Below are 27,932 nucleotides of genomic sequence, written 5' to 3'. Positions count from 1 at the left end.
AAGAAATAATCAATATTGATTTTTCTACAAATTATCATTTCAATTAATTAATTAATTAATCAATTTAAATCATTTAATCAATTTTTAAAATAATCGATTGACAATTCTCAAAAAAGCTCGAATAGTGACGACACGATCTTCGCTGCCAATGTAAAATCGATTTTATTATCTCTAAGTCATTATATATTGACAAAGTTAAGGACATATAAAGCGACGATGAACCGCTTAATTTTTCGGTCCCCAATCGAATTTCGAAATTATCTTCTGTCTTGTGTTGTTTTTTCGTTAATTCATGGACTCCGAATTGGATGAAGGTGAAGATTCCGGGCTCTGCACCAGAGGTATATCTTTTTCGATTGTAGGTGTAAGCAACATGCCACGTGGACTAAACGTATCGCAATACAGATTCTCTTTTTTGTGGACTCGTCTTACATGGCTACGTAAATTGTCACGACGTGCACTTCTGTATGCACAATGTGGACATAGATGTGGTTTCTCGCCTGTATGCATTCGCCGATGTTGAATAAGCTAATAAAATATAAGAGATCATTATTTTCAAATATATATGTATGTGTATATTTGAAATTTTCATGATATATATCATCTAAACAAATTTATATCGATTTAAATATATTTTTACATTTTTCTGGATTATATACATATATATATATATGAAGAGAGATAATAAATTAAAAAGACATACGAATAATTATAAGTATGACATATTAATTGTTAATAATGTAATTTAGAAGAATATAAAAATATATTAAGTTAAGAAATATATAAATCATGAAAATTTCGAAATTATATTCCAATATTAATTATAATATTAAATATTTAATATTAATATTTTATAAAATAGTTAATAATATTTTAGAGATTTAAAAATAATAAATAGAAAATTTATATAATTTTGATATTTAAATATGATCATTTACAATTAAAAAAAAACTTTACACTGATTATAACTGAAAATATTCTTCAAGTTAAAATAAGATAAAATCAAAAATAAAAATATTGCATTTACAATTTTATTTTTTAATTATTGATGATAAAAAATTCAAATCTATCTCAAGACACGAATTTTGAATTTTTCTACAAAAAGAAATATATTTATTTAGAAATTATTATATTTATATTGTAATAAATATCATACTGTGATGAATTATTTACTTAAATTTTTTATTTCTTAGCTTGTTGTGAATATAAATTTCTTGATTTATATTCACAACAAGTCTAACATTTTTAAATTTAATTGCAAACCAATCTTATTCATTGAAATTTTTCATCACAATTGTTGAAATTAAACCTACTGTGCAAATAGCACATTATTCTTGATTATGTTATCTCGGATTACGATATATTGTTGACTTGTGTGCATTTATATCATATATTTATTCATATAGAATTTTTGATTTACAAGTAGAAATATTTCAACCATGTTTTATGAAATTTCAAAGAATTTACGATCAAGTAGAAATTATACAAACTTTTCACTCGGAATTAAATTCGAAACAATCGAAGTTCATTGATTTCAATCACTTTCGTAGTTTTGGAATTCTATATTCCCAATAATAAAATTTTTGTGTCAAAAGAGAAAAAAATATTACCTTTTTTAACTGTACTGTGCGAAAAATGCAAATGTCACAGCAAAAGTATCGATCGTCACGATGCCTTCTCATATGTCTGCTTAGATCGACTTCCGATGATCTGTCCGCCCCACAAACAGCACAACTCACTCTCGTTTCCGGCGCTATACCATTTGCGTGTGCTCTCAAATGCCTCTGAAATGCCTTTTCAATGGTGCAGGCATATGAGCATAATGAGCATCGGTATTCTTCCCTTTCATACCTATGTATCGAATGGTACAATAAGTCAGAATTTCTTAACATAATTTAAAAATAACAATAATAATCAATTGAAATTTTAATAGTTTTTTTTTAAATAAATTTCATCTAAATTTTAAATTAATTTCTTTTTATAAATATGAAAAACTTAAATTTTTTTAATAAAATTTATATAAGATATAATTTATATTAAAGAATTTTTGATAAAAATATTTAAATAAATTCAATTTTTTAAATATTATTTTAATGAGATGCAGAATGCAAATTTAAAAACTAATTTATATAATGATTTATATCATATAAAAAAAATAAAATTATAAAAAGTTTTTTTTTCATATGTTATTTTATATAATTAGAAATCTTTTTTTAACTTTAAAAAGTAGAGATTATTATAAAATAAAAAGAATAATATTATAAAATTATATTAAATATTTAATTTATACGTATAATAATAATAATATATTTCAAAATATCAATTAATAATTTTCTAATTAGCAGATAATATAGCAGATAATATTTTTTTTTATAAATTATTTAATATATTTAAAGATTTTCTTAAATTTAAAATTTTTTATTTACAAAATAATTGAAATTAGTACAATGTATAAAAAAGAAGATATGTAATATCACAAAATTGTTAATTAAATGTTTAGTTTTTAGATGCAATAAATATTAATATTATGAAGATTTATTATTTAATTATTTATTTAATTAATTATTTTGATTTAATTATCGATTATAAACATAAACGCATTATATTTTATCACTCTCTTGTTTTGTTTTGTATTCGAAGATTATGTTGTTAATAAAAATTCTCATGTTTCACTATTGTTAAATATTTAAATATTTTAATAAATTTTTATCAAATATATTTCAAGATATTAATTGAATGGATGCTTTTTTAATTATTTCTAACGATATAATATTTAACATTGACACGACAATCACTAAAATAATTATTCAAATATAAATTGTAAAAGTATTATGTATATGATATTAGAAATTAGAAATACATTATTTATTCATTATATTCATATATATATTATCCATTATATAATGAAATTAAAAATTTATATTATATACAAATTTATCTTTTAATTCAGGATTTATATTTTTAAAAACTTCAGAATATAATAAAAATCAATAAATATACATATAGACACTAAATATATATAAGAAAGTCTAAAATCTTTGTTAATCTCATATAAAATTAAAAAAGAAAATAAATAAAAAAAAAATTAATTTTTTGCATTTAAAAAAAGATATTGATTGTCATAAGAGCTAACAATGAAATATTAAGTATAATAAAAAATTAAAACAAGCGTTAAGTACCTATACCTGACGCGTTGCAATGCGAGAGTTCGCTTCTTTCCAGTGGGCGTCATCCCTTGTGCTACGTGTGAAGCCACGTGAGTTTCCATCTCGCATCTACTATTCGTGGTAAAATCACAGCCCGAGGACGGACAACTTTTCTTTTCTCCAGCTTCTGCGCTGAGTACTGGTGGATGACAATTAACAATGTGTTTTCGCAAAGCTGGCCTTGTTGGCGCAACCATGTCACAAGAACCGCAGGAATAACCACGATGTGCATTGCTAATGTTTGGACTACTACCTCGAGATCTGAAATCCAATAAAAAATTTTAATTTCTTTGAAAGAAAAAATTGTAGAACTTATAAAATAATAAAAAATAAATATATTTTTCGTTAAAATGTTAATATATCAATTCAAATTCAATATATAAAATAGAAGTTTAAAAAGTTAATATATTTTCACATTATATTATACATTACATATTTCATATGCATATTATATTTTAATATTTTATTTTGTGATTTTTACATAAAAAAATATAAAAAAGAGTATTAACATAAAATGATCTTAGGATTTTTTCTAATTTGATTAAGTTTTCGCAAAATATTATTTTATATCTGGAATATAGGAAAAAATTGAAGATAACTAATATATTAAAAAATTGAGGAATTAATAGAATAATATATATATTTAGAAAAATTAAGAAAATTAATTTAGTTTTGAAATTTCAATAAAATTTTTTTGCTTAATCTTTTTTTCACTTTTCTATTATATGAAATTTTCTTAATCACATTTATTTCAATCAAAAAAAAAAAAAAAAAAAAAAATATCACTAATAAAATAAAATAAAAAGAAATGTATCAAAATCAAAACCAGAAAATTTTACAGAATTAAAAATCTTTTCCTTTCTTTTTCTATTTTTTAAATTTCGTAATCGTTGCTCACGAATCGGTCGTAATTCAACGCTGGTCAATATCCTTCAAAGCTGTTGATTTACGATGCCATTTATCTTTGAATTTTTGAAATATTAGAAACGCGCTCTCGCATTGTTGATCAAGGAAAAAAGATTCGCTCTCTAACCGGACAGATTCATTGGTTCGTTTTATCGATTCCATGACATATTAAATAAAAAACTTGCTTGAATATTTCTTTATCTCGATGAAAATACATGTATAATATAATATCATATATAATATTATTTGAACTTCCTTTTAACTTCTTATCTGATTTCATCCATTATCCATATATTTTTTATATATCCATAAATATATAAAAAAATTTAAATTTTTCAATGCATTAAGGAAACTAAATTAAATATGTCATAATGTAGAATGTTTTAGCTTGAAAAAAATAGTTAATAATTTTATCATAACACATACTTCTCGGTATAAGACGAATGCTCGCTCTCAGAATCGCTATCAGATGGAATGTTTGGAATTTCTGTTGCTTCGAGAGCCGCTGTCGCTGCTGAAAGTCTTCCAAGCATAGCAGTATAAGCGCCAAGGACCCAGCCATTCAAAACTGGTGTAATTGTTCCATCCTGTTATCAAAACAAACATTTTCACTTATTTCTATCGTATATTTCAGATTGAATAATTATTTAATAAATTTAATAATGTTATAATTTATATATAATTAATAATTAACATTGGATAAAATTATTGATGATAGCTAAGAGTTTAAATTAACTAATGAATTTATGAAAATCTATATACAAGAACATTTAAAACAGATCATTTAAAAAACTTATTTGTTTTTGACGAAAAAATATAACTCACCAAAATTGTTTAATTTCGAAAAAATAATTTATTAATAATTTTTTTATAGATACAGAAGATTATTTTTATTTAAAATATTTTTTAAAATATTTCTTAAATCTTTTTCCTTAAGGAAAAATAAATTGTTTTAAGATATTATTTGAATATTTTTTTGATTATTGATATATTACAATTATAAAATAAAATTTTAGAATTATAGAATTTCTAAACAGAAAATTTGGAGATTATTTTTAGATTTTTATTTATGAAAACATTGAATATATTATTTATGAAAACATATTATTGAAAATGAAAGAAACAAAGATATTTAAAAAATCAAAAAATACATGTAAAAATATATAAGAAAATAAATTTTGCAATAAATTTAAATGAAATTCATTATGTAATATATTCTTAAATATTTTAAAGTATGAATTAATATTTAAGACTTTTTTGTATACTTGTATTAGTAATAACTATATAAATGTCAAAATATTTAAATAATGTCTTGAAACAATTTACTTTTTATTTATATATTATTTATAAATTGATTTTAAATAATTTTGAATAATTTTCAATTATCATTATTTGTCTTAAAATTCTTATTAAAAAATAAATAAAAAAATCATATTATTTTATTAAAACAAAAAAAGTTAATTTTGTCTCTCATTTATTAATTATATTTCATTTATAAAAAACTATTAATATTAGATTGTATTTATCTTAAAATTTCAATTTTGATCTAATATATATTTTTTTAAAAACAAATGAATTATTCAAATGATCTATTTTAAATATCTCAATCTGAAAAAATATTATACAGAAATGATACTATTAAAATGATATTTTAATAAAATATTTATATTAAAATGATGAAAATAAATAAATAATTACACATAAAGTGAAGATGAAGCATCATATATTAATAAATAGTTAAAGATAAAAATCTTTTTTTTGAAAGTGAAAAGTTTCAAAAGTTTCGAAAAATCTATATCTATATATATATATCTATTATTTTACTCTTATTTTAAATGAAATTAATATATTTTTTTTATTAATTAATACATCAATATCTCTGATATTAATTTAAATATTAAAAACTTGGAATTCATTTTAACACTAAACAACCAAAATGGATGATAAATTTCATATTTTTTGTTTTATAAATTTCTTTTCTTTTAAAATAGAAATATAATTACATATACTTGTTTATTTTTATGACATTATTTTAATTATAATTATTTATATATAAGATAGATACTTAGACAGCTACTATAATATTTCTAATATCAATTCATATTTCATTTTAGATAAATATCATTTAAATAATAAATAATAATAAATTTTTAAATAATAAATATGATTTAATTTATCGGTTAAAATATAAAATATAAGTATAACATTCTAAATATGTACCATCTTAAAATCTTATTTAAAATTGTGATCACTTGTGATGTCTCGATATCAATTGAGAGCTATAATTAATTTTAATTCTGATTCTTTAAACACATACGCATGCACGCACACGCACAAAATAAATGTATGTATATGTATTATAAATAATATAACATAATATAATACACTATAATATAATATTAAACTAACCTTGTCAAATGTCAGATAAGCCATGGGATCAAGCAGTTTTGTCGGTAAATTATTGTTAGCTAAACGGTGTGAACTATTTGTACTTCCAGTATCGCTTTCCTCTCCAGCATCTTCATTGTCATTATTTTCTTTCGGCACGGAAGTCTACATGACAAAAAAAAATTCATCACGTGATTGTTATTTGTAAATAAAATCATAATCGAGTTTTGGATGAAAACTTTATTTTAAGAAAAGTTTTTTGATCTTATAAAAAATTTTAGATTTGATTATTTATCATTTAATACAAAATGAATAAATAAAAAAATGAATAAATTATTTGTAAATAAAATATATTTTTATATACAATATCATCGATTTGATATAAGCCACAAGGAGATGAATTTATATAAAAAAATAAATCGAAAAAAAAAGTTTTTTCCTTTAAAATTTCATTTCTGAGTAAATTAGTATTGAAGGCTTGTTGAATTTATATACGTTTTATATACATTTGGTTATAGATTAGTTTTTGTTGTATTTGCATATATAAACTTCATCAATATCATGATTTGTTGCTATTTATATGTCAAGCTTCTAATTATTTTGTCGATATGTCGATATTCAGCAATAAGAAAATATATCGATATGATATGTTGAGTATATGTGTCAGCAATGCATCTATAAATATCATTGATAAATCGTGATTTATCTAAATAAAAGAGATTCAAAAAGCTAAGTGAAAGAATATATTGGAAAAACATAGAAACATTGGAATGCTCCATCGATATGATGATCCTTTTCTATCATTTAGAAGAAATGTAGAGAATCAAATATTGCAATCCGAAAAACAGAATTTCAAAATTAGTATCTACTATTATCTACTAGTATCTACTAATTATAATTATAAGAAAACTTCTACACATAATGTTAATTAAAAAATTAAATGTTTGAAAATGAATTTTACCGTTATCATATTTATGATATTTATGATTTATGTTTAGAGATTGATGAATTGTAACTACATTTTATGGAAAACATTTTTATTAATTAATATAATAATAAGAAACAATTTTTAATAAATACTTTGTGGACAAAAGCTAAATTTTTTAGAAAATGTAATGTTCATAATGCTTATTATTGGGCCCAAAATTTTTATATCATATTTATATATTTCTAAATTTAATGAAATATAAATGTTTAAACTGGCAAAAAAATTGTTGGTCTCTTTTTCTCAATGATAATATTATATGTCTTATATATATCATAATTGAATTTTTATATTATATAGAATAACTTCGAATTTATTGTATGATATATCGGATATATTTGGAATCCAAATGAATTTAATTTTTCAACAATGTATCAAATTTCAATAGATATAACAAACTTTTTAATAAACAAATATATGGATTTATCATGAAAGTACAGTATCGTGGCTATTATGATCTTTCAACGTGACATTAATAAATTTTTATTTATGAGATTAAATCATTTGTTTATGATCAGATGTTAATATCAGAAATAAAAAGTTAAAAAAAAAACATTTTGGAAAATATTTACTGAATTATCTTATATAAAATTCAATTATATTGGCAAAAAAATAGGAAATATTTTCAATAATATTTCAATTAATAAAAAATTTTTGACCAAAAAATAATTTTATTTTAATGTTTATTTCTTAGTACCTAATTAATGTTAAAAATCGGAACAGTAATTGGAATAGCACAATTATATTCTCCAGAATATATTATTTATTTATTAAAAAGTTTCGTATATCTACTAAAATTTGATATCATAAACCTAAATAAAATCATATGAAAGCTTCGACAAAAATGAATCTTCAATATTGACTTACTCAGAAATGAAAAAAATATTATTCTATTTTCTTCAACTTATTTTTTTATGTAAATTTTTCTAACACGATAATAATTAGCGCCTGACTTGTGATGTTCCCAAATTTGAAGAAATTTTTCGATTTGAAATAGTAATCAATATATTCGTAGTTACAGTGTCAAAACAGAAAAATTTATTTATCTAACAAGAAATTAAATACCGTTATATATGACTTTCATATATTATATATGAAATAATTTTTTGATAATTTTAATAATGATTCAAATCATTCAAAATCGTTTCGCTAAAATTATAAAATTTTTTAATTATATTATTATTCTAAATAAAAATATCACTTTTTTTATTCCATAAAAATATATTAATAATATGTAATTATTATATAGTTTAATGATATAGTAATTACTAAAGATGTAAATATTAATGTTGAAATTCAATTTGTTTTTCAATAATTTTTTAAGAAAAAGTTGGCTTTTAAAAATTTAAAAAATTCAAATTATTATAATAATTAATAATTTAGCTTTAATCTTCATACATTTTTTTTTTATATTTAAAAACATCAAATAACAGCCAACTTTTTTTTATAACGAATTATTATTTTGAAAACTGCACATTATTTTTAATGAGGATTTTTTTGATATTAATAAAAAAATTTCTTCATGATCTTTATGAATATAAATATTAAAATAATATATATATATATATATTATATATATCTAATATTATTATTAATTATTCATATAATTCATATGTTATTAATTATATAATAGATGTTATTATATTATTATGTGCAAAGTTATTTAAAAAGATTATAGATATAACATTCATTTTCAGTGATGATCTTCTATAATATTTATGAAAATACAATGTACAAATTAAATGAACATCGTTTAGATGAACTGATATTCATTTTTTTTTCGAAAGAATAAAATTATTTAATTATTTATTTAATTAATTATTATAGAATAAATGCGTTTAAATAAAACGGTTCTATGTAAATTATATATATAAATATTTAAATTTTAAATTTTCTCTAAGTAACTTCGTGATTTTAGAAGTCTTATGATGAATAAATGATCGAATATTTGTTTTAAAAACGAGTCATAAATATAATAAGAAATCAGATATTAATAATAAAAAATAACAGATATAAAGAATAATAAAAAGAATTTAAAAAAATTTATTTCATAAAAAAAAATATATGAGATTATTCGATTTAATAGTTTGAGTTATCGCATGATAATTCTGTTAACTACTTATTATTTGTTTCATTATTTATTATTTATTATTTTTAGTTATTAATTTCACTTTAGTATAAAAAAATATTAAAATAACTTATTATGAAAATTAATAAACTAATTATAAAAATTAATATTTTCGCTTTGAGAAAAATTATAATAAAATAACAAAAATTATAACAATAATAAATAAGAAAACAATAAATAACTGATAAATGTTAATAAATGAATTTCGTTAATGATGCATTAAAAATTAATATCGAATAACAATTATCGAGAAATAATTATACAAATAAATATTTATATAATTAAATATTTCATACAAAAAAAGACATTATTAATATTTATCTTTAATTTTCTTAAGTTTTTAATCAGAAATATTCAAACTTCGTAAAAAAATAAGAATTAATTTAAATTTATTTAATTTAAAAGAAAACATATAAGTAAATTCATAAACAAAAATAACAATCAATAAAATAATTTTATGATTAAATCGTAATAAAATATTCTAAAATTCTCTACTTATTTCTACTTTTCTATTTATTTTCAAATCATATCAAATATTAGTATATCTATATAAACATACAATTCTCTAAAATTAACATGAAAAATAATAAAAAAAATGAATCAAAATACTTGATTAATTCTGAGTATACTTTTAATTTTATAAATTAGAGTCTTTATCATACTATTATTCTTCTTTTTTCAATTAAAATTTAATGATATTGTTTCATGTTTTAAAAATAAGCATTATACAAAAGAAACATTATAGAATAAAAATAAAATAAGTATTAAATACAGAAATATGATATACAAATACTCAATTAGATCTTATATAGGTAATTTTAAATATGATTTTAAATATATGTATTTCTGTATTTGAAATATTAAATATAACATTTGAGGCTTATATATTTATAATATATATATATATATATTATAAATCTCATTTTAGTCTACATCACGAAATAACTCAAAATTCTAATCTTATTTTAAATATAAAAAAAAATTTCTATAAATAAATAAATAATACATAATTAATATTGAAAAATTTTAAGAAAATTTATTAATTTCTAAAATATTTAAAATCCTATAAAAGATTAAATAGAACTGAAATATTTTTATTATTAAACAGAAAATTTGATGTTATGTTAATTAATAGTGTAATATATACTGTTTTTACTGCGATATTCTACTTTATCAAAATTGCATATTAATATTTTTTTCTGTATTATGTATTTAAATTGTATATTATTTATTATTATTATAAATATAAATATTATATACATATAATGTTCTTTGTTTTTTGTAGTTTCAACTAATCACAAAAACTTATGGAATCTATTTATGGATCAGATTTGATAATAAATTAATTAATAATAAAAAATTATAATTAATGCAAAATTATGCCTCGATTATGTTACTGATTATTAAATAATTCTTAAATAATTGATTTTATTATTAAAAAATAAATAATAATTAATAAATAATAATTAAGAGAAGTAATCATAATAATTAATTCAAACATAAATCATTCATTAATTAATTTCATAATCAATTATAAGATGATTATAATAAGTGAAATATGATTAATTAAATAGTATAGTTTAATTATGATTATATCAATAATTTATTTATAATAACAATATTATTTATATTTTTTAAAAAATATATGTTTATTATTTATATAATTTTGGAACAAAGGAAATTACTTGTTTATTTTAATATATAAATATAATTTTCTTTTAACATTAACTATATAAATTAATGTTCATTTTAAACATTTTATCGGAGAATCTATGTACTTTTAATATCTATATCCATTATTATTGTATTATTTTTATGTATAGAATATCAATAATTTTATATCTAAAAATTTAACTACAGTTATATTTATAAAATTTTCATTTTCATTTGATTTATTTTAAAATAAAGACTTAAATAAAAAAATTTTATTCTATATTTTTAATTTATTTTTTTATGTAGACTCTTTTTTATACCATTATCTATGAAATATTCTATACGTAATATTTTCTTTATATATTTCAATATATATTATATATGATAAATAAATAAATATAATTAAAAATTGATTGATGATTACAGATTTTATTCATCATTGCAATGATTATTTGATTAATGATCATGATTATTATGATTATTTCCTTAGTGTAGTAATTAACTAATGATTAAAATATAATTGATTAAATTTAAGTCTATCATGAATATAAAGTGACTTTATTGAACCTATTTATATAAAATATAAATCTTTCACCAAATTCAAACCTGATTATCATTTTCGTTGGCTCGTTCGATGTTTTTTTCGTTGTCATCTTGTTTCTCCTTTTCTCTCTCCTCGTTCTTCACATCCCGTTCACTATTCCGTTTTGTAACGAGTTCCATAGGTCCATATGGCGGTCCAACGGAAGTCAACGGTAATGACACCATATTTGGTCGATGGAAGCCACTCAAGGCGAATGTGGATCTCGGCAGCAACTGTGTTGCACTTGATGGTAGAATCGGATGCCTTCGGGTGAGACGCGGGTCACCCCAAAGTTCACCCGCGGCGTGAAAACTCCAGATCCCATATTCCATCTGAAAGAATGATTATTAACTATTCACTGTCAGAATAACTCTACAGATTCATATCTTCCGAATTATGGTAGATAATTTAAAAAAACAAACGATTTTAGATAATATATTGATTTTTCAATATTTCAAATTCTAAAGTAATTTCTAAAACTTCAGCTGATTATGAATGGAAAGTTTAAAATAGAGAAACGTAATAAAAATAATAATATTCATTGTTTACTTCCAACTATCGATAAAAAATTGAATATAAAAAAATATAAATAAAAATAAATAACAAATAAAAATAATTTAAATGATATCATAATTATTATATATTAATATATTTATTATGTAGTATATATAAATAAAATAAATTAAAACATAAATAACAAAAATAATTTTTTCATAATGAGAAAAACTTCTTATCATGAACAAATTATGAAAAAAAAAAAGTTAAGAACAAAATTCAGAAAAAATTTATAATAGATTTTCGTAATAAAATAATGAAATAAAATATGTGAAAATACATACAATTTCAAGAACATTGTCGATCAAATATATGGAGAATCAAAATTAAAGATAAATTGCATTTATCTTTATATAGCGTAAAAATGAACATGAAAATATTTGAAAATTATGAATGAAAAAAATTATCTCTAAAAACAAAATTATCGCTTTTCAGATTCACTTCTATGATTTAATTTATAATTAATTATTAAACAGAAAATATAATCTGTTATCATATAACTATTTATTTATGTTATTTTTCTTTAATTTTTTTTGTTATATTGTTTTTGTTATAAAAAAAATTTGATAATTCGATAATTGGATAAATTTGAACGTGAAGTTTCCTGAAATTGCAGTACATTTTTTAATATTTAATAAATACATTTGACGATGATGATAAGTTTAGAACTTATTATTTGTAAAAATTCGTATATACATATTTATTGTTTAAAATTAAAATTATCTACAGAAGCAAAAGAAGCAGTAATCATTTTAATAATAATTTCCATTTAAAAATTTCTAAATGAACCAAAGAATTCTTGATTATGTGTCAATTCTTGAATCTATCTCGTTATTCATTTCAAGCAAATAGCGCAATAAATACTTTTCTTAATAAATTTATGAATCGGTTTTCATATGTGGATATGAGAGATAATTATATATATATACATAAATTATATTCACTATCATTAAATGTAATGAAATATAGAGCATATAATGAAACGAATTACATTTTTAAAATGATAGAAAAAGAAGAAAAAAAAAATAAAGACTTATTAATCAATAAAAATGAATTGGATTTAATTAAATAATGCGAAAAATATTTTTTTTGAAATAAAATTATTTGTTAAACAAATATCAAATTTGTGTATATCAGATGTTGTTTGATGAACGAACAAAACGAACATAATAAAATGAGACAATATATTACTTATCATTACTATTTGTAATATTTAACTACTCATAAATCAAATATATATAATAATATAAACAAATATTCTTATTCAATTCAGAATAAATAACAAATTTTTCTAACAAAATCACATTCATACGATTATGAAATACAAATTTATTGATAAAAATAGAAGAAAATAAATTAAAAAGTTATATAATTTCGTATATATATCTTTTGAATAGTTTGAAAATATTGTATTTTTTTAGTAATTTGAGAAAATGAATATATTTATACATCAAATAAAATAAAAATAGTACTAGCTATATTATATGATATCATTTCAAAATATAAAAATTTGATATATAAACTTCAGAATTTTTAAAACTTCAAATATGTTGCAGAATAATAATAAAAAAATAAAAAAAATAGTATTAAAAAACGCAAATAAACTTAAATTCATAGATAAAATAATATTAATTTAATTTTAATTAAATTAAATAAAAAAATATCACTTTATACACGTAAACGAAGTGTTTATTTAAAATTATTTAAATTTTTAGTGTTTATTTACTACTGAATGTAAAAAACATTATTGTTGGGTCAATTTACATCTACTTTTTTATTATTCTAAAATAGCAAATAATAACAAATACACATTTTGTTTATAATCTTACCAATGATTTTCATATTTGTGTGAAGTAATCTCTATTAATATTAATCAATTAGTAATATTATAATTATAATATTAAAATATTAATATAATATAAAAATAATATTACAATGTTAAAAATCCTGCGTTAATTTCTTGAAATTAATTTGTTTGTTTACATGCAATATATTGCAAAAAAATTCATTCACGATAATGAATGTTTATCAATAATAATTTTGTATCAAAAAGATTGAATGTAAAATTTATAGTGATTAGACATTTTTGATTTCTTTTGATTAATGCTATAAATCTTTAAATTTTTGAATCTTTCTTTTTAACATCTTTTTTTTAACACAATACAATCTTTAGTATTGCGATTAATTGTATCATAGAAATTAATATAATTCTTTCAAATAAGAGATTCAGATGTAACAATCATAAAATCGGCCGAAATTGGATTTCAATTAAAAAGTTTTTTAGAATTAATAAAATATACGCAATATGAAAATAAAAAATAAGAACTCAAAACAAAGTATATAAAAAAATATTTTTAATAAAATTTCCATAAAATACTTATATATTAGAATTTTAATTTCAACTTTATCAATTTCATTATTGACAAAATTTCATTATTGTCACTTATTATCATCATAATCTTCTTCTTTTGTAGATCTTCTATAAATATTTAGTTTTTTTCTTTTCTATGTTTTATATATATATGTTATTCTTCTTTTTTATATATCGTAACCTAAAGATTTAATATGATCTCTTCAAAATACATATTAAATATATAAGATAAAAAATTACATACAAAATTTACTATATTTTATTAAATTTTCTTTTTTTAATTATGCAAAATGTACAAATATATTAAACATTTAATTTTGTTTACTTTAGCATTTTGTCTATTTTGGCACTTTAATTTTATATATTATGTAATTTGGATAAATCAAATATCAAGCACAAAATTTACTTCAATTATTTTGAAGAAAATAGTCAAAGTAGCTTTTATAATTTTTTTATTTGAGTCTGAAATGAAAATTTAAAAAACACATTAACAATAATTATATACATATATGTTGTTTTATTGAAATCATTTGATTAGAAACAAACAAGAAAGAAATTAAAATTCATTTTTTATAAAAATTTTTAGAATTTAAATCGAAAGTATTAAAAAATTACAATTTTTTATTGTTTGCAGTTCATAGCAATATTAATAAATTTTGATAAAATTTTTAGGAAATATATATAAATGATAAAAATCTACAAAATATATTTATATTTTCATTAAAAGCATAAATAAAAATATTAAAAAAAAAGATCCTTTTACTATTCGCTTCGCAAATCCAATCAATAACAACTTTTTTGAAAAATTTTTTACATCATCTAAACTCTCTAACTTTTTAAAAAAATTAATGCTTTTAACTTCTCAAAATAATCCAATTTTAAAAAACATACTTATGTTTTAAAGAATATACTAACTACACTTTATGAAGTTATTCCATATCTATATCATAAGTTTGATTATATTAATTTTGATTTTAATTTGTGTTATAACTATTTACAATTTGAAATGTAGATAAAAATATATCATATAACTAGCAATATTAATCGTATTTATTTAAAAAAAAACTTATGTATTGATAATTAATAACTTATTTCAACACAATGATAATTAATTGCAATATTGTAAATATAATTATAAATTTTCAGAGGGTACAAATACATAATATATACTGAATAAAAATCGTTATTCACTGTTGTTATCAATACTTTTTTAGATCAATATCAATATATTCAAAAAAAAAAAAAAAAAAAAAACAGGAGAAAAGAGAAGAAAAAATATTGATACCTGTATATGTAGATATATGATATATATGTATATGTAGATATATGATAGAATGTTATCTGTAAATTTGATTTCATATAAATGAAATCAGAAAGATTCTATGGATCAAAATAAGACGAAATTATATAAATTTTTTCATTCATATATTTTATTTAGGCTTCGTTTTCAAATAAATTAAGTTTAAAAATTTTTTAAATACAAAAAATTAATTAATTTTTAATTAAATATAAATGAACTATCAATAAATAATTAATGAAATGATAAATATAATGAAAAAATAAAAAAATAAAATAAAATTTTATCGCTTAAGTTTTAATTTTTAAGAAAACCGGAATTGAATACATTATATATATCAAGAAATTATATAATTAAATTTTTAAATTTCATTTTCTTGAAAGTTAGTTTTTTAATAAAAATAATATAGAATATATTTTTTATTTATTTTCTTTATTTAAAATAATTTTTCTATTAGTTCATTAATATGCAATAGAGAATTAGCCAGTTTTATGTGTATTTAAAAAATTTAAATTTAATTTATTCAAAAACGAAATTTTCTAATTTTTCATTATGATATTTGATTTTTTTTTTATTTCGAACTATAGATATAATTTTGTATCTCAACTTATAATACATAGATTTCGGATTTCATCCTATATATTCATAAATTTTTTTCTCTTATATATTTGCCAAAAATATATATTAGAAAAATATTATATATATAGTATAAAATATTACTTTATTTATATATTGCAAGTTAATACTTTTTACAAATGTACCCCATTGTATTTAAATATATTTAAGAAATAAAAAAAAAATTTATTAAATTTATATATATATATGAGGATAATGTAAGATTCTACGTTAACAGTAGAAATTTAATATTATAATTTTTAGTATTAAGATTTAATATTCTAAATTTTTTTGATTCTTTTCTTACAAACTCATAAACAATCAAAAAATTTTGTAAAATTTTTTATTATAATAAATTAATATATATCATTTCAAACTATTTTGAAAATATCATAAAGTCGTTTATAATTGAAGTAAAAAAAGAATGATATATAAAAAATTAGAAAAACACTTTTTAATTTCATGAAAATATTCAAAATTATTATAAAAAATTAAATAATAATGTTTGAAATTTATTTTTAATCTCATGTCACTTTTTTTTATTATAAATATATTGCATTTTAAAATCATAGATATTTCTTTAATAAGTAATAAGTAATATTGATTGCTTTCAATTTACTAATCAGAATTTTACATTATTATTTCTTAAATATATAAAAATTTTCACATTTTTCATAAATATAGCGATTTGTAATATTGTTTTTTATTTTATATCATACCATAGATTCAGAAATAATATATTTTTTTTATTAAAAATTTTATTATAATTAAAATTGATGAATGTTGATATAAAATGTCATCGAAGACTAAATGCTTTTAGAAATATTTCTAAATTGTATTTTGATTAAAATTTGAATAATATGTACATTACAAAAGATTAAATATAAATGTATAATATAAATTTTTTCTTTTTATAGAATATACTAGATACTATATTGGATATTAGATTTATGTATACTGGATAGAAAAGTTTTTTTTTATTAATTTCTAATCTTGAATTCAATAGAATAGAATAAAAATAAGTTTTAATACAAATTATGCAATAGATATAAATGCATTTCTAAAGTAATTATTAAAATTTTATTTAAAATATTATAGAAACTTGATTATTAAAAAATTTCAATAAATAAATAATACATATAATTAATATATATTTGTGAGATATCTTTTTTTTTTTATTTTTTAAAAATCAAAGTTGGCATATAAAAATATATAGTTGAGGCTTATTTATTAAATTATAAAATAATTTAAATTCGTGTTATATGAAACTATGCAGAAACAGAATGATATAATAAAGACAAAATGATCTTAATTCAAATTTTAATTGTTTATGACTAATAAATAAACATTAACTAAAATTTTTGTTTATCAATTTTTGTATTTGTATCAATTTCTAGAATATACTTCAAAAATGTTTTAATATATAAATACTTCATATATATGTGTATACATGTATATGTATATATATGTATGTATATATATATATATATATATATATATATATATATATATATATATATATACACGAAACATGAAGAGTAAAGTGTCATTTTATTTCTTATTTTTGATATAGGACGTTTTATAAATTTTAAGAAGTAATTTTGAAACTAAAGATTTTTCGATGTAAATACTTTTTTAAAAAATAATGTCGATTAGTATAATCGATTGTAATAAGTATATAACAATAGTATAATAAATATATAATAAGTATAAAAAAAATTATATAATTACATTTAAAAAATAAAAGTTGATTTTTATTATACAATTATATAATTTATATAATTAATTTTTGAATCAATATATAGAAAAACTATTAATATATTATATAATTATTTCATAATATATATGAAAATATCAAACAATTTTTATAAAATCATTTTTTTCATATATGATAATAATCATTTTTATTCTACCTTTAAAAAAAATATTTTATTACATTTGAATAAAATAAACATCTTGTATATATTTACAGATATAATATATATATATATATAAATATTGTGAATATATCAATTTAATCTGATGAATTGATAATTGAATAGATTACATAATATATGTAATATATATATATATATGTGTAAATACACGTACGTTTATTATACACATATATAAAAAAATAAATAACAAAATAGAAAATTATTTATTTTCTTCATAATAGATATAATTTTATATAATTTATATATTTCTATATAATATTCTATATAATTTAATAATATAATAATTTATAATAACAAAAATCATTTTATTTATAACATTTTCATCTTACTTTTCATTATTCTATATTTATTATATCAGAACAAAAAAATTATTATATAATAGATAAGATAATTAATCATAAATAATTATTATAATTGTATAATAATTATTTAATCATTAAATACCTTTATTTTAAGTATTTTTGTATTTTCATATCTTTATTAACGATAAAAATCTATTTATATATCCAACGAACAAAATTCGAAACAATTATACATAGTCGAAGCATTTGTTAGTATTTGAAAAAATTGCCTATTATCTCGAATAACGCTCATACGAGTTTATGTATAATTTTTTTTAGATTTGTTATTAATAAATTTTTCAATAAACTTATTTAATACTCAATCAGCATATTCAAGATAAACAAATAAAATAATAATAAAATATTATGGATTCATGTTTTGACGGTTATTTTAAACTTGATTCATGCTCAGTCTATGTATAAATGAGAGAATTACATATATATATAGTAATTATCATGCTAAGTTTCACAATAATTTTATTTAAAAAAATAAATAAATAAAAACTTAAAAAAAAAAGAAAAAAAGAAAAAAAGAAATAATATAATATAGTAAAAGGAAAATAAACCATTTTCCAAAGGAATCGTGCAGCACAACGAAAAATATAGTATTGTATTTATAGATTGTATACTAATTTATAATTCTGCAAAAGAGATCGATAAAAAAAATGAAAAAAAAAATCAAATTAAAGAAAACGCGAATACATATTGAATATAAATAATTTAAAACGAAAAAATAAACAGAAAGTAAACATAATGAAAGATTCCTTCTTACGGATGCCCGTCCGGTGGCCTGCTATAATTCAGGCCGATCGTCATTACGGTAAATCATCTCCTTATGTTATGCTTCACCCCAATTTTTATTATGATAACAAGAAGCACACAGCTGATCTTTGTAAGTTTGCGTCAGTTGACCGGAAGTTATGCAGTACCATCGGTATGCAAGTAATGTGCACACGGACTCTCCCTCGCGAAGCACGGGGTACAGAGAAATACGTCCGGATACGTGCTGCCACAGAACGAACTCGCGAGATTCCTGACCATTGGACCGACCCTCGTGCATGCATACTTTAGCATAACGTTCTCTATACAATATCCAGAAAGAGGGACGAGGAGAAACGAGAGAGAAAGAGAGCTGGAGTGGGACGAAGGGAGAGTCAAAAGATAGAAAGAGATATGTAATACCACCCTCTTTCCCTCTCCTGCCTCTTCTTCATCGTCCTACCTCTCGTTGACCCCTTCCCATTGCCCTCGCGAATCGATTTGTTATTGTTTTTGTGTCTGCGGTCGTCGCGGCGAGCGGAGCGAGCGGGGTTGTATATCGGTGGGTGGTAAACCCGGCGACCAACACGAAGTGGGTAGTGGGGAGTATGGGTGCCAGTCGCGCTCTCGCTGCTTCAAAGCGACGCTTTTCGGCCCGACAAAGAGGCGACCAGGAAGGGCGAATTGCGCGGGGGTGGTTTGCTACCACCAGGTTGGACAGGAGGAAAGGGAAAGCCGCGGTAAAAGAGCACTTTCAAAGCTCGAAAGAGATGGACGAATAGATACATGTAGCTGACCAATGGTGTAGATCGAATACATGTACCATTTTCTATTCAGTCAATTATTTTATATTATCTATAAAATATTACAATATTTCTTAATTTCAAAATAACATGAAATAAATTGATACTTATATTTTTTTTCTTTAAGATTTTATTTTTATTTATTTATTTTTTATTATTATCTTATATTATTATTTTTTATTTTTATTTATCATTTTTTTTAATATGTATTATATATATCATTTGTAAAAATATAATATTGTATCAAGTAATATTATTTATTCGATTAGTATACTATACTAATACTAATAAAATCATTCGTTTTCTAGTAAAGAGAGAAATCTCGCTGGCTACGCCACTGGTTGGCTCTACCAACCGAAAAGAGTGAGAGAAAATGAGTGGCAAAGGATAGAAGCTGGCACAGTGATGAGAGCAAGAGGAGGAGGAAAATGGGAAAGGAGGAAGGTGGGTGGACGGAAGAAACTACAGGGTGAGAGGGAGGAACCGCGAGGGTTAAGTAGAGAGGGGGTTGCTGCTACTCACGGAGCAAAGTAGAAGGGGGTAGGAGGGAAATGGATCGGATTGCGTGGTCGGCACGAGTCTGGTTAGTATGAGTGCAACAGAATAAAAGAGAATAAAAGTAAGAGAGCAAGAGATAGATATGCGGTTAGAAATGGAAGCGTATATGTAGGTGAAAAAAAGTAGCTGAGAGTATAAAAAGGATTGCATCAATGAACGAGAAAATTCGAGGTAAGATTTTGTTCGAGAACTATGTTTGCTTGACAGGTGACAACCGATCGGACCACTGACGTCACAGATCACTCGCTTAGTCGTATGCTCACACGCACAAACGCGATTTACTGCAGCACACAGGCACATAGGAGAAAAAGAGAGAGAACGCGCGCGCGACGTGTCGTGCATCACGCCGTATTACTTCCGTTTCGTGCACATAGTACATCATACGTATACGCCATGAGAAAAAAAGTACCGCGGACGAAAAGATAAAAAGAGAAAAAAAAGAAAAATAAAATGAGAGGAAAAAAACAGAGAATAAATGAAAATAAACGGAAAATTAGAAAAAAAATGAAATAATATAAATATCATGAAACGGAACGAGAGAAAAAAACGAGGAAAAGGAGAAAAAATTTTTCAGTGAAAGTAAGTAGTAAGTATTTACGATGCTAACCGGCCGATAGCCCCGCGCGACGCCTCTATCTGGTTACCATTACACTCGGATGTATGAAATGCGCCAGCAGCATACACCATCCCCCCACAATAGCCCTATTTATGATTGGGCAAAATTGCTTTCCATGCGCAGAATAAAATCGCGCGCGAGCGAGGAAAAATCCGCGGGGGTTGGATGCATGCAAGTTACGCAACTTGTGCCTAACTACTTCTATCACAATATTTTCTGATTCTGAAACAAGAACGTTTTATAACTATTTCCAAGTTGTTTTGATTAATTATTCATGATACGTGATTTTTATTCTTTCAATTTTCTTTACATCGGTTCACAAAATTTGGTAAAAATTAAATATGGCGAAAGGTCGCAGTCATGCGTATATGGATCTCCACTTCCATTTTCCAAGTAACCAATCAGCAAATGCGAGCAGATTTCAAAGAAATTCCGTCAGCAGCGCTATTCTCGTTTAAGGGATGCATTGTGTTTCAAGAAATTAAGATATTCTTCGTTACATTAAAAAAAATATTTAATTATTCTTTTCTCATGCTTTTTTTCTTATTATTTTCTTAAGCTTAATATACCAATATGTAACTAATATTATAATCAACAAAGCATAATGACAATGATTAGTAATCAAAATGCTGTTAATTTTTAAAACAACATTATTTTTTTCTTATTTTTATTATATAAAAAATAATTTTATTCAACAAATAAAATTAAGTTAGTGCAAAAAATTTATAATCTTTTTATATTAAATAATATTAAAAATAATATTAAAATTCATTAAAAAGTTTTAACACAATTTTTATTGTAAATACATAATTATAATATTTACTAGTTTTTTTTTTATAAATAGTAAACACAAGAAAAATATATTGATTGCATAAAAATTATAAAAAAAATAAACAAATCTTAAATACATTAAATATTTTAAACAAAGTATATTATTATAAATAATTTTACATACATTTAACTTGTTATATCATATATAATTATTGAATATTACATATGATTTCACATCTATTACTTGTATTAATATTGCATTAAGAGATAAGAATTTTTGATACAAAACTTGCAAATTATAAAATTTTTTCTTCGCTCAATAAAAATAATAATTTAATATTAAAGGTTACATAATATATTTTCAATATTAAGAATTTTAATTATATTTCTTATTATATAATTTTATTTTTCTATGATTTTTTTTATAAAAATATTTATAAATTATTTAATGACTTATAATGACATATTTTGATATATTTAATTTTTTATTTAAATCAAACCTATAATAACTTTTAAACTTTTAAAATCTTGTTTGTATCTTTTCATTTCTTAAATGCTTCAAGAAAAAAGATATTATTACAACTAAATACATTTAAAGATTGTAAATATATAATTGAAAAATATAAATGATGTAATATCTTTTAATGTTTTAATATCTTTTTCATCTATAATTAAAACAATTATTTATTATGTGTTTAATTATATGATAATTTAAAAAATGAATTTTAGATAATATTTACTTATAAAATTCAGATTTATAATTTGTAAATTAATTATTTCATATTTTTATATTTTTATTATGTTAATTTATTATATATCTTTCTTTATTTTTCAATTTAAATAATCTCTTTTTATTATACTCTTATGTTTTAATTATTATAGCTAATTGACAAAAACAATTCTTCCTTTTCGTTTGCTTTTTTTTAAAATTATTTTAATATCATCTTTTACAAATGTTGATTATAAAAAAGTTTTATCTCTGTCTCTAAATTTAAATCGTATAATTACTTAATATAACTTTATTTTAATAACTTTATTTTAGTAACAAATTAAAATAAAATTTTTGCTTTGTAGAGCAAAATACAAAAAAATCATATTTATATTGTTGTTATAATCATATATATCATATTTATATGTTGTTGATTTATGATAAATAATTTATCTGCATAAATATTATTGCATAAATATTATTGCATAAATATTATTATTATGTTATTATTTGCTATTTTTTCTTATTGCTTTTAGTATAGTGCTACGTACTCTAAAAATATATAAAATTGCATTATATGAAAATATATTGAATATTTTATTTTTACCTTTTAATTCGCTTTAATTTTGGCATCTCTAGATGATTCTTTTGCATTTTTATTCACAATTATCTTTATTTAATTAACTTGAAACTTTTAGCTAATAAGATATAAATTATGACAACACTAATAATCTTTTATATTCACAAAAATTTTTAATTTAATTTTTTTTAATTTATAATTCTACAATTTTATATAATTTTTATATGATTTAAAAAATTTTAAATAAAAACATATAATTAACATAAGAAAAACAACAGAGTTATAAAATTGTCGATTTGAAAGGAATTATTCTTTGAAGTTAGTAGCGTCCTCTCTGAGTGCTAGATTGTAAATGGAATTCAGATTTAAGTCAGATCTTAAAACCATTTTTATATGCAAAGAAATGCAAATATGCGAACAAATTCAATAATTTATAGAAGTTTATATTTTAAATATAAAATATAAAAAGACAATTATCGAGATCAATACTGAGATGCCAGTATTTATTACTAGAATTCAATTTGATAATAAATTATTGCTTTATCATTGTAAACTGAAGTTAAATATAAAAAAATAAAAAATAAAATTCTTTCTAGTCTTTACATAAAATAGATAATTTATACATTTATATTATTGACATTATTAAATGTGATGATATATACTTATAGATACAGTTTTAGATAATTGCTTTGACGTAAAGATAAAATTATCTACAATGTCATATAAAATAATATAAAATAGAAGTTTTCAAAATAATATATACGAAATACATTTTAATCATTATTAAATTTGAAATAAATATTTTATTTTATTATTTCTATAATTATTTATTTATTTTAGTTTAATTATTTAATTGAGTTTAAAAAAGATAATATACAGATTATAAAATAAAATTATTCATTATAATTATTAATTGCAAAAAAAATAATTTTAATTAGTTTCTTATGTACAATTAAACAATGAAAATATATGAATTGTAATATATGAATTGTAATTCTAATATAATTATATGTTTTTGATATAAATAAAATAATAATAAAATAATAAAAGTTCAAAGTAAGTATAAAGCATTTCAATTCAAAAGAATATATTTTATATTTAGATTATTTTCGTTTATTATAATTTTTTGTATAAAATGTCTACATTATTATTTATGATTATTTAATTCTATAAGTGACGTCATATTTTCTTCGTTATTTTTGCTTCAATGTGATTCGTGAATTTTTACAGGTCATGTCTGTGAATATATATAAAAAAGATAACATTATATAAATTTTAATAATTCTTAACAATTCATTAAAAAGACTTTCTGGTAATATTAATAATTTAAAAGTTGTTTTTACTAATTTTATTTACAACATACTATGAATAAGGTATTATATAAGGTTAATAGTAAATATGCTTTTATATTTTATTTACATATACAAATTTTTTGTTTAATAATAACTTTTAATCATAATTTTAATTTTTTAATTAATAAAAATCATTTACATTTTAATAATATTTATAGAATTAATTTTATCATAGATATTATGTATTTCGATAATTACTATTTATTGATTACTTAATATTTTTTTATAGAATTTTATGTAGAATAATATTATTATATTTGAATTATATATACAGAAATATTAAAAAACTTTTATACAAATATAAAATAGATATGTTTTAAAATATTTTTTCAGAATAAGAAAAGAGAAATTCCATTAATAATAAGAAATACATTAGATCTTGACATTAGATTAACCAAAGTTTTTGCAGAATGTATAGAAGATTTAAAACCTATGAGAAAATTAAAAGCATATTACAAGATATTAGAGGTATGTTTATATTTTATATATAATTTTTAGGTACAATTAATATATAAAAAATATAAAATCAAATTTTTTTATATATAAAAGTTATCTTAAATAAATATAAATATAATATATATAATAAATTAATTAATTGTAATATATTACTTGCATTATTCATATAGATATCATGTCATGGGATAATTTGGTTAGCATTATCACTTGCATTTATTTGGATTCTTAATTCTAAAAATTTGTACCAAGTACAAATTAATTTAATAACAGGTGTGTATTAATTTCATTAATGATTTTTTATAAATGTCAAAAGCTAATATTTCATAATATTTAACATTTTATGTTTTTAGCTCTATTATTAGACATCATTATTATTGCTATATTGAAAGCATTGACAGGAAGAAAAAGACCAGCACATAACAATGATCCTTTGTCGATAGGACCTGACAAATATGCTTTTCCCTCAGGTCATGCTTCACGTTCAATGCTTATTTTTTATTTCTTTACATATATATGGCCTGTGTCTGCTATTTTTCTTACAATATTATTAATGTGGGTATTTGCTGTAGTTATATCTAGGATTTTAATGAGGAGACATCATATTCTTGATGTTTGTGTAGGATTACTTGTAGGTTATGCTGAAGGAATGCTTATGAGTATTTTGTATTTAAATGATGAAACATGTTTAAATTTAGTATCTTGGCTAATTAATGAGAAAATGGCTGGTGCAGAATATGATGTTTAAAATTAACTTACTTTTTAAATATATATATATATATATATATATATATATATATATAAGATAAATATTAAGAAAGATATAAAACACTCTTATATTATTTGACAAGATACAAACAAAATTTAATTTCTAAGTAATAGCAGAAAAAAAAGTTTAGAAAAGTGATAAGAAATAATATATAATATCTGGAATGATTTTAACTATAAGTTCATATCAAATATTATAAATATAATAGATATCTGATATTTCATATTTGTATAACAATTCCATTATTTATTTTTGTTTCATTTCAATGTATACAATGTATGTAACATAAAAAATATTCATATAATAATTAATTTTATTAAAAACATTGTAGAAATTCAGTTATCAGAATATATTTTAAAAAATAAATAATATATATATTCTTAGAAATTTATAAAATAATTTTTAAAAAATTACAATACATCTCATATTAAAATATTAAAAAATATAGATTTTATGATTAATTTTTTGCTTTTTTATTTTTTATTAAGATTCTTATTATATTAATAAGATTTATTTAAATAATTTTGTGCATTCTAAACCTTTGTCTTTTTACAATATGTGACATTTTGAAAAATTTTTTACTTTTTTCAAATTATATTATTTATGTCATATTTAACAAAATATAATTATAGAGATATTTATTACTTATATATTTTCGCCATTTAATTGATATTTGTTAATATTTTAACAACAGACTGCAATTTTTTGAAATTTAGACTACTAAATTTAGTCTACTAACATATTCATGGAATATTTTTTTTCTTTATTTTTTTAAAAATCAAAATACAGAAATTGGCATGTAAAAATATCACTTGAGGCTTATTTAAATTATAAACAATTTAAATTCACATTAAACGAAGTAATGAGAATATTATTTATTTATTGAAATTTTTTTAATAAACAAATTTCTATAATATTTCAAATAAAATTAATTACTATAGAAATACTCTTACATCTATTGCATAATTTATATTAAAACTTATTTTTATTCTATTCTATTGAATTTAACAAGATTAATTAATAAAAAAAAACTTTCCTATTCAGTATACATAAATCTAATATCCAATATAGTATCTAGTATATTCTATAAAAAGAAAAAGTGATTATACATTTACATTTAATCTTTTGTAATGTACATATTATTTAAATTTTAATCAAAATACAATTTAGAAATATTTCTAAAAGTATTCAGTCTTTGATGGCATTTTATGTCATTCATCAACTTTAAATATATTATTTCTGAATCAAAAGCTACGGTATGATATAAAATAAAAAACAATATATGTTACAAGTTGCTATATTTATGAAAAATGTGAAAATTTTTATATATTTAAAAAATAATGTGAAATTCTGATCAATAAATTGAAAGCGATCAATATTATTTATTACTTATTACTTATTAGAGAAATGATTTTACAATGCAATATATTTATAATAGAAAAAAGTGATATAAGATTAAAAATGAATTTCAAACATAATTATTTAATTTTTTATATATCATTCTTTTTTCTTCAATTATAAACGATTTTGTGATATTTTCAAAATAGTTTGAAGTGATATATATTAATTTATTATAATAAAAAATTTTACAAAATTT

General features: G+C 19.9%; 2 protein-coding genes across 7 annotated transcripts; one reads left to right on the top strand and one right to left on the bottom strand.

The window, feature by feature from the left end:
• Positions 1 to 138: 138 nt before the first annotated feature.
• Positions 139 to 24,115, bottom strand: LOC100871069 (uncharacterized). 3 transcript variants are annotated; one of them, XM_012488817.3, is made up of 7 exons: positions 23,789 to 24,085; positions 11,873 to 12,181; positions 6,522 to 6,665; positions 4,539 to 4,699; positions 3,180 to 3,467; positions 1,611 to 1,851; positions 139 to 528 (listed from the first exon to the last, which is right to left on the bottom strand). In XM_012488817.3, the coding sequence occupies exons 2-7, from the start codon at positions 12,179 to 12,181 to the stop codon at positions 286 to 288; spliced, it is 1,386 nt and encodes a 461-aa protein (XP_012344271.1). In that variant the 5' UTR covers positions 23,789 to 24,085; the 3' UTR covers positions 139 to 285. The 3 variants fall into 3 exon arrangements, 1 of the variants encoding a protein (XP_012344271.1); XR_015290662.1 differs by lacking the exons at positions 139 to 528; positions 1,611 to 1,851; positions 3,180 to 3,467; ... (1 more) ...; positions 6,522 to 6,665; positions 11,873 to 12,181 and adding an exon at positions 21,960 to 22,192 and having other exon boundaries at positions 23,789 to 24,097; XR_015290661.1 differs by lacking the exons at positions 139 to 528; positions 1,611 to 1,851; positions 3,180 to 3,467; ... (1 more) ...; positions 6,522 to 6,665; positions 11,873 to 12,181 and adding an exon at positions 23,385 to 23,733 and having other exon boundaries at positions 23,789 to 24,115.
• On the top strand, positions 21,178 to 27,716 carry LOC100871192 (polyisoprenoid diphosphate/phosphate phosphohydrolase PLPP6). Of its 4 annotated transcripts, none has more exons than XM_086902978.1 (4): positions 21,178 to 21,256; positions 25,447 to 25,581; positions 25,740 to 25,839; positions 25,920 to 27,716. In XM_086902978.1, exons 2-4 carry the CDS (start codon positions 25,546 to 25,548, stop codon positions 26,312 to 26,314), a joined length of 531 nt encoding a protein of 176 aa, XP_086759104.1. In that variant the 5' UTR covers positions 21,178 to 21,256; positions 25,447 to 25,545; the 3' UTR covers positions 26,315 to 27,716. The 4 variants fall into 4 exon arrangements, with proteins under 4 accessions (XP_086759104.1, XP_031773410.1, XP_086759103.1 ...); XM_031917550.2 differs by lacking the exon at positions 21,178 to 21,256 and adding an exon at positions 24,925 to 25,134; XM_086902977.1 differs by lacking the exon at positions 21,178 to 21,256 and adding an exon at positions 24,945 to 25,073.
• The last annotated feature ends 216 nt before the right edge of the window (positions 27,717 to 27,932 follow it).

The sequence above is a fragment of the Apis florea genome, unplaced genomic scaffold (assembly GCF_048593485.1).
Source record: "Apis florea isolate Af1SG1 unplaced genomic scaffold, ASM4859348v1 contig_2274_pilon, whole genome shotgun sequence".
Classification (NCBI taxonomy): Eukaryota; Metazoa; Arthropoda; class Insecta; order Hymenoptera; family Apidae; genus Apis; species Apis florea.
Note: the sequence above shows the minus strand (reverse complement) of the source record. Positions and strands in the feature narration are given on the sequence as shown.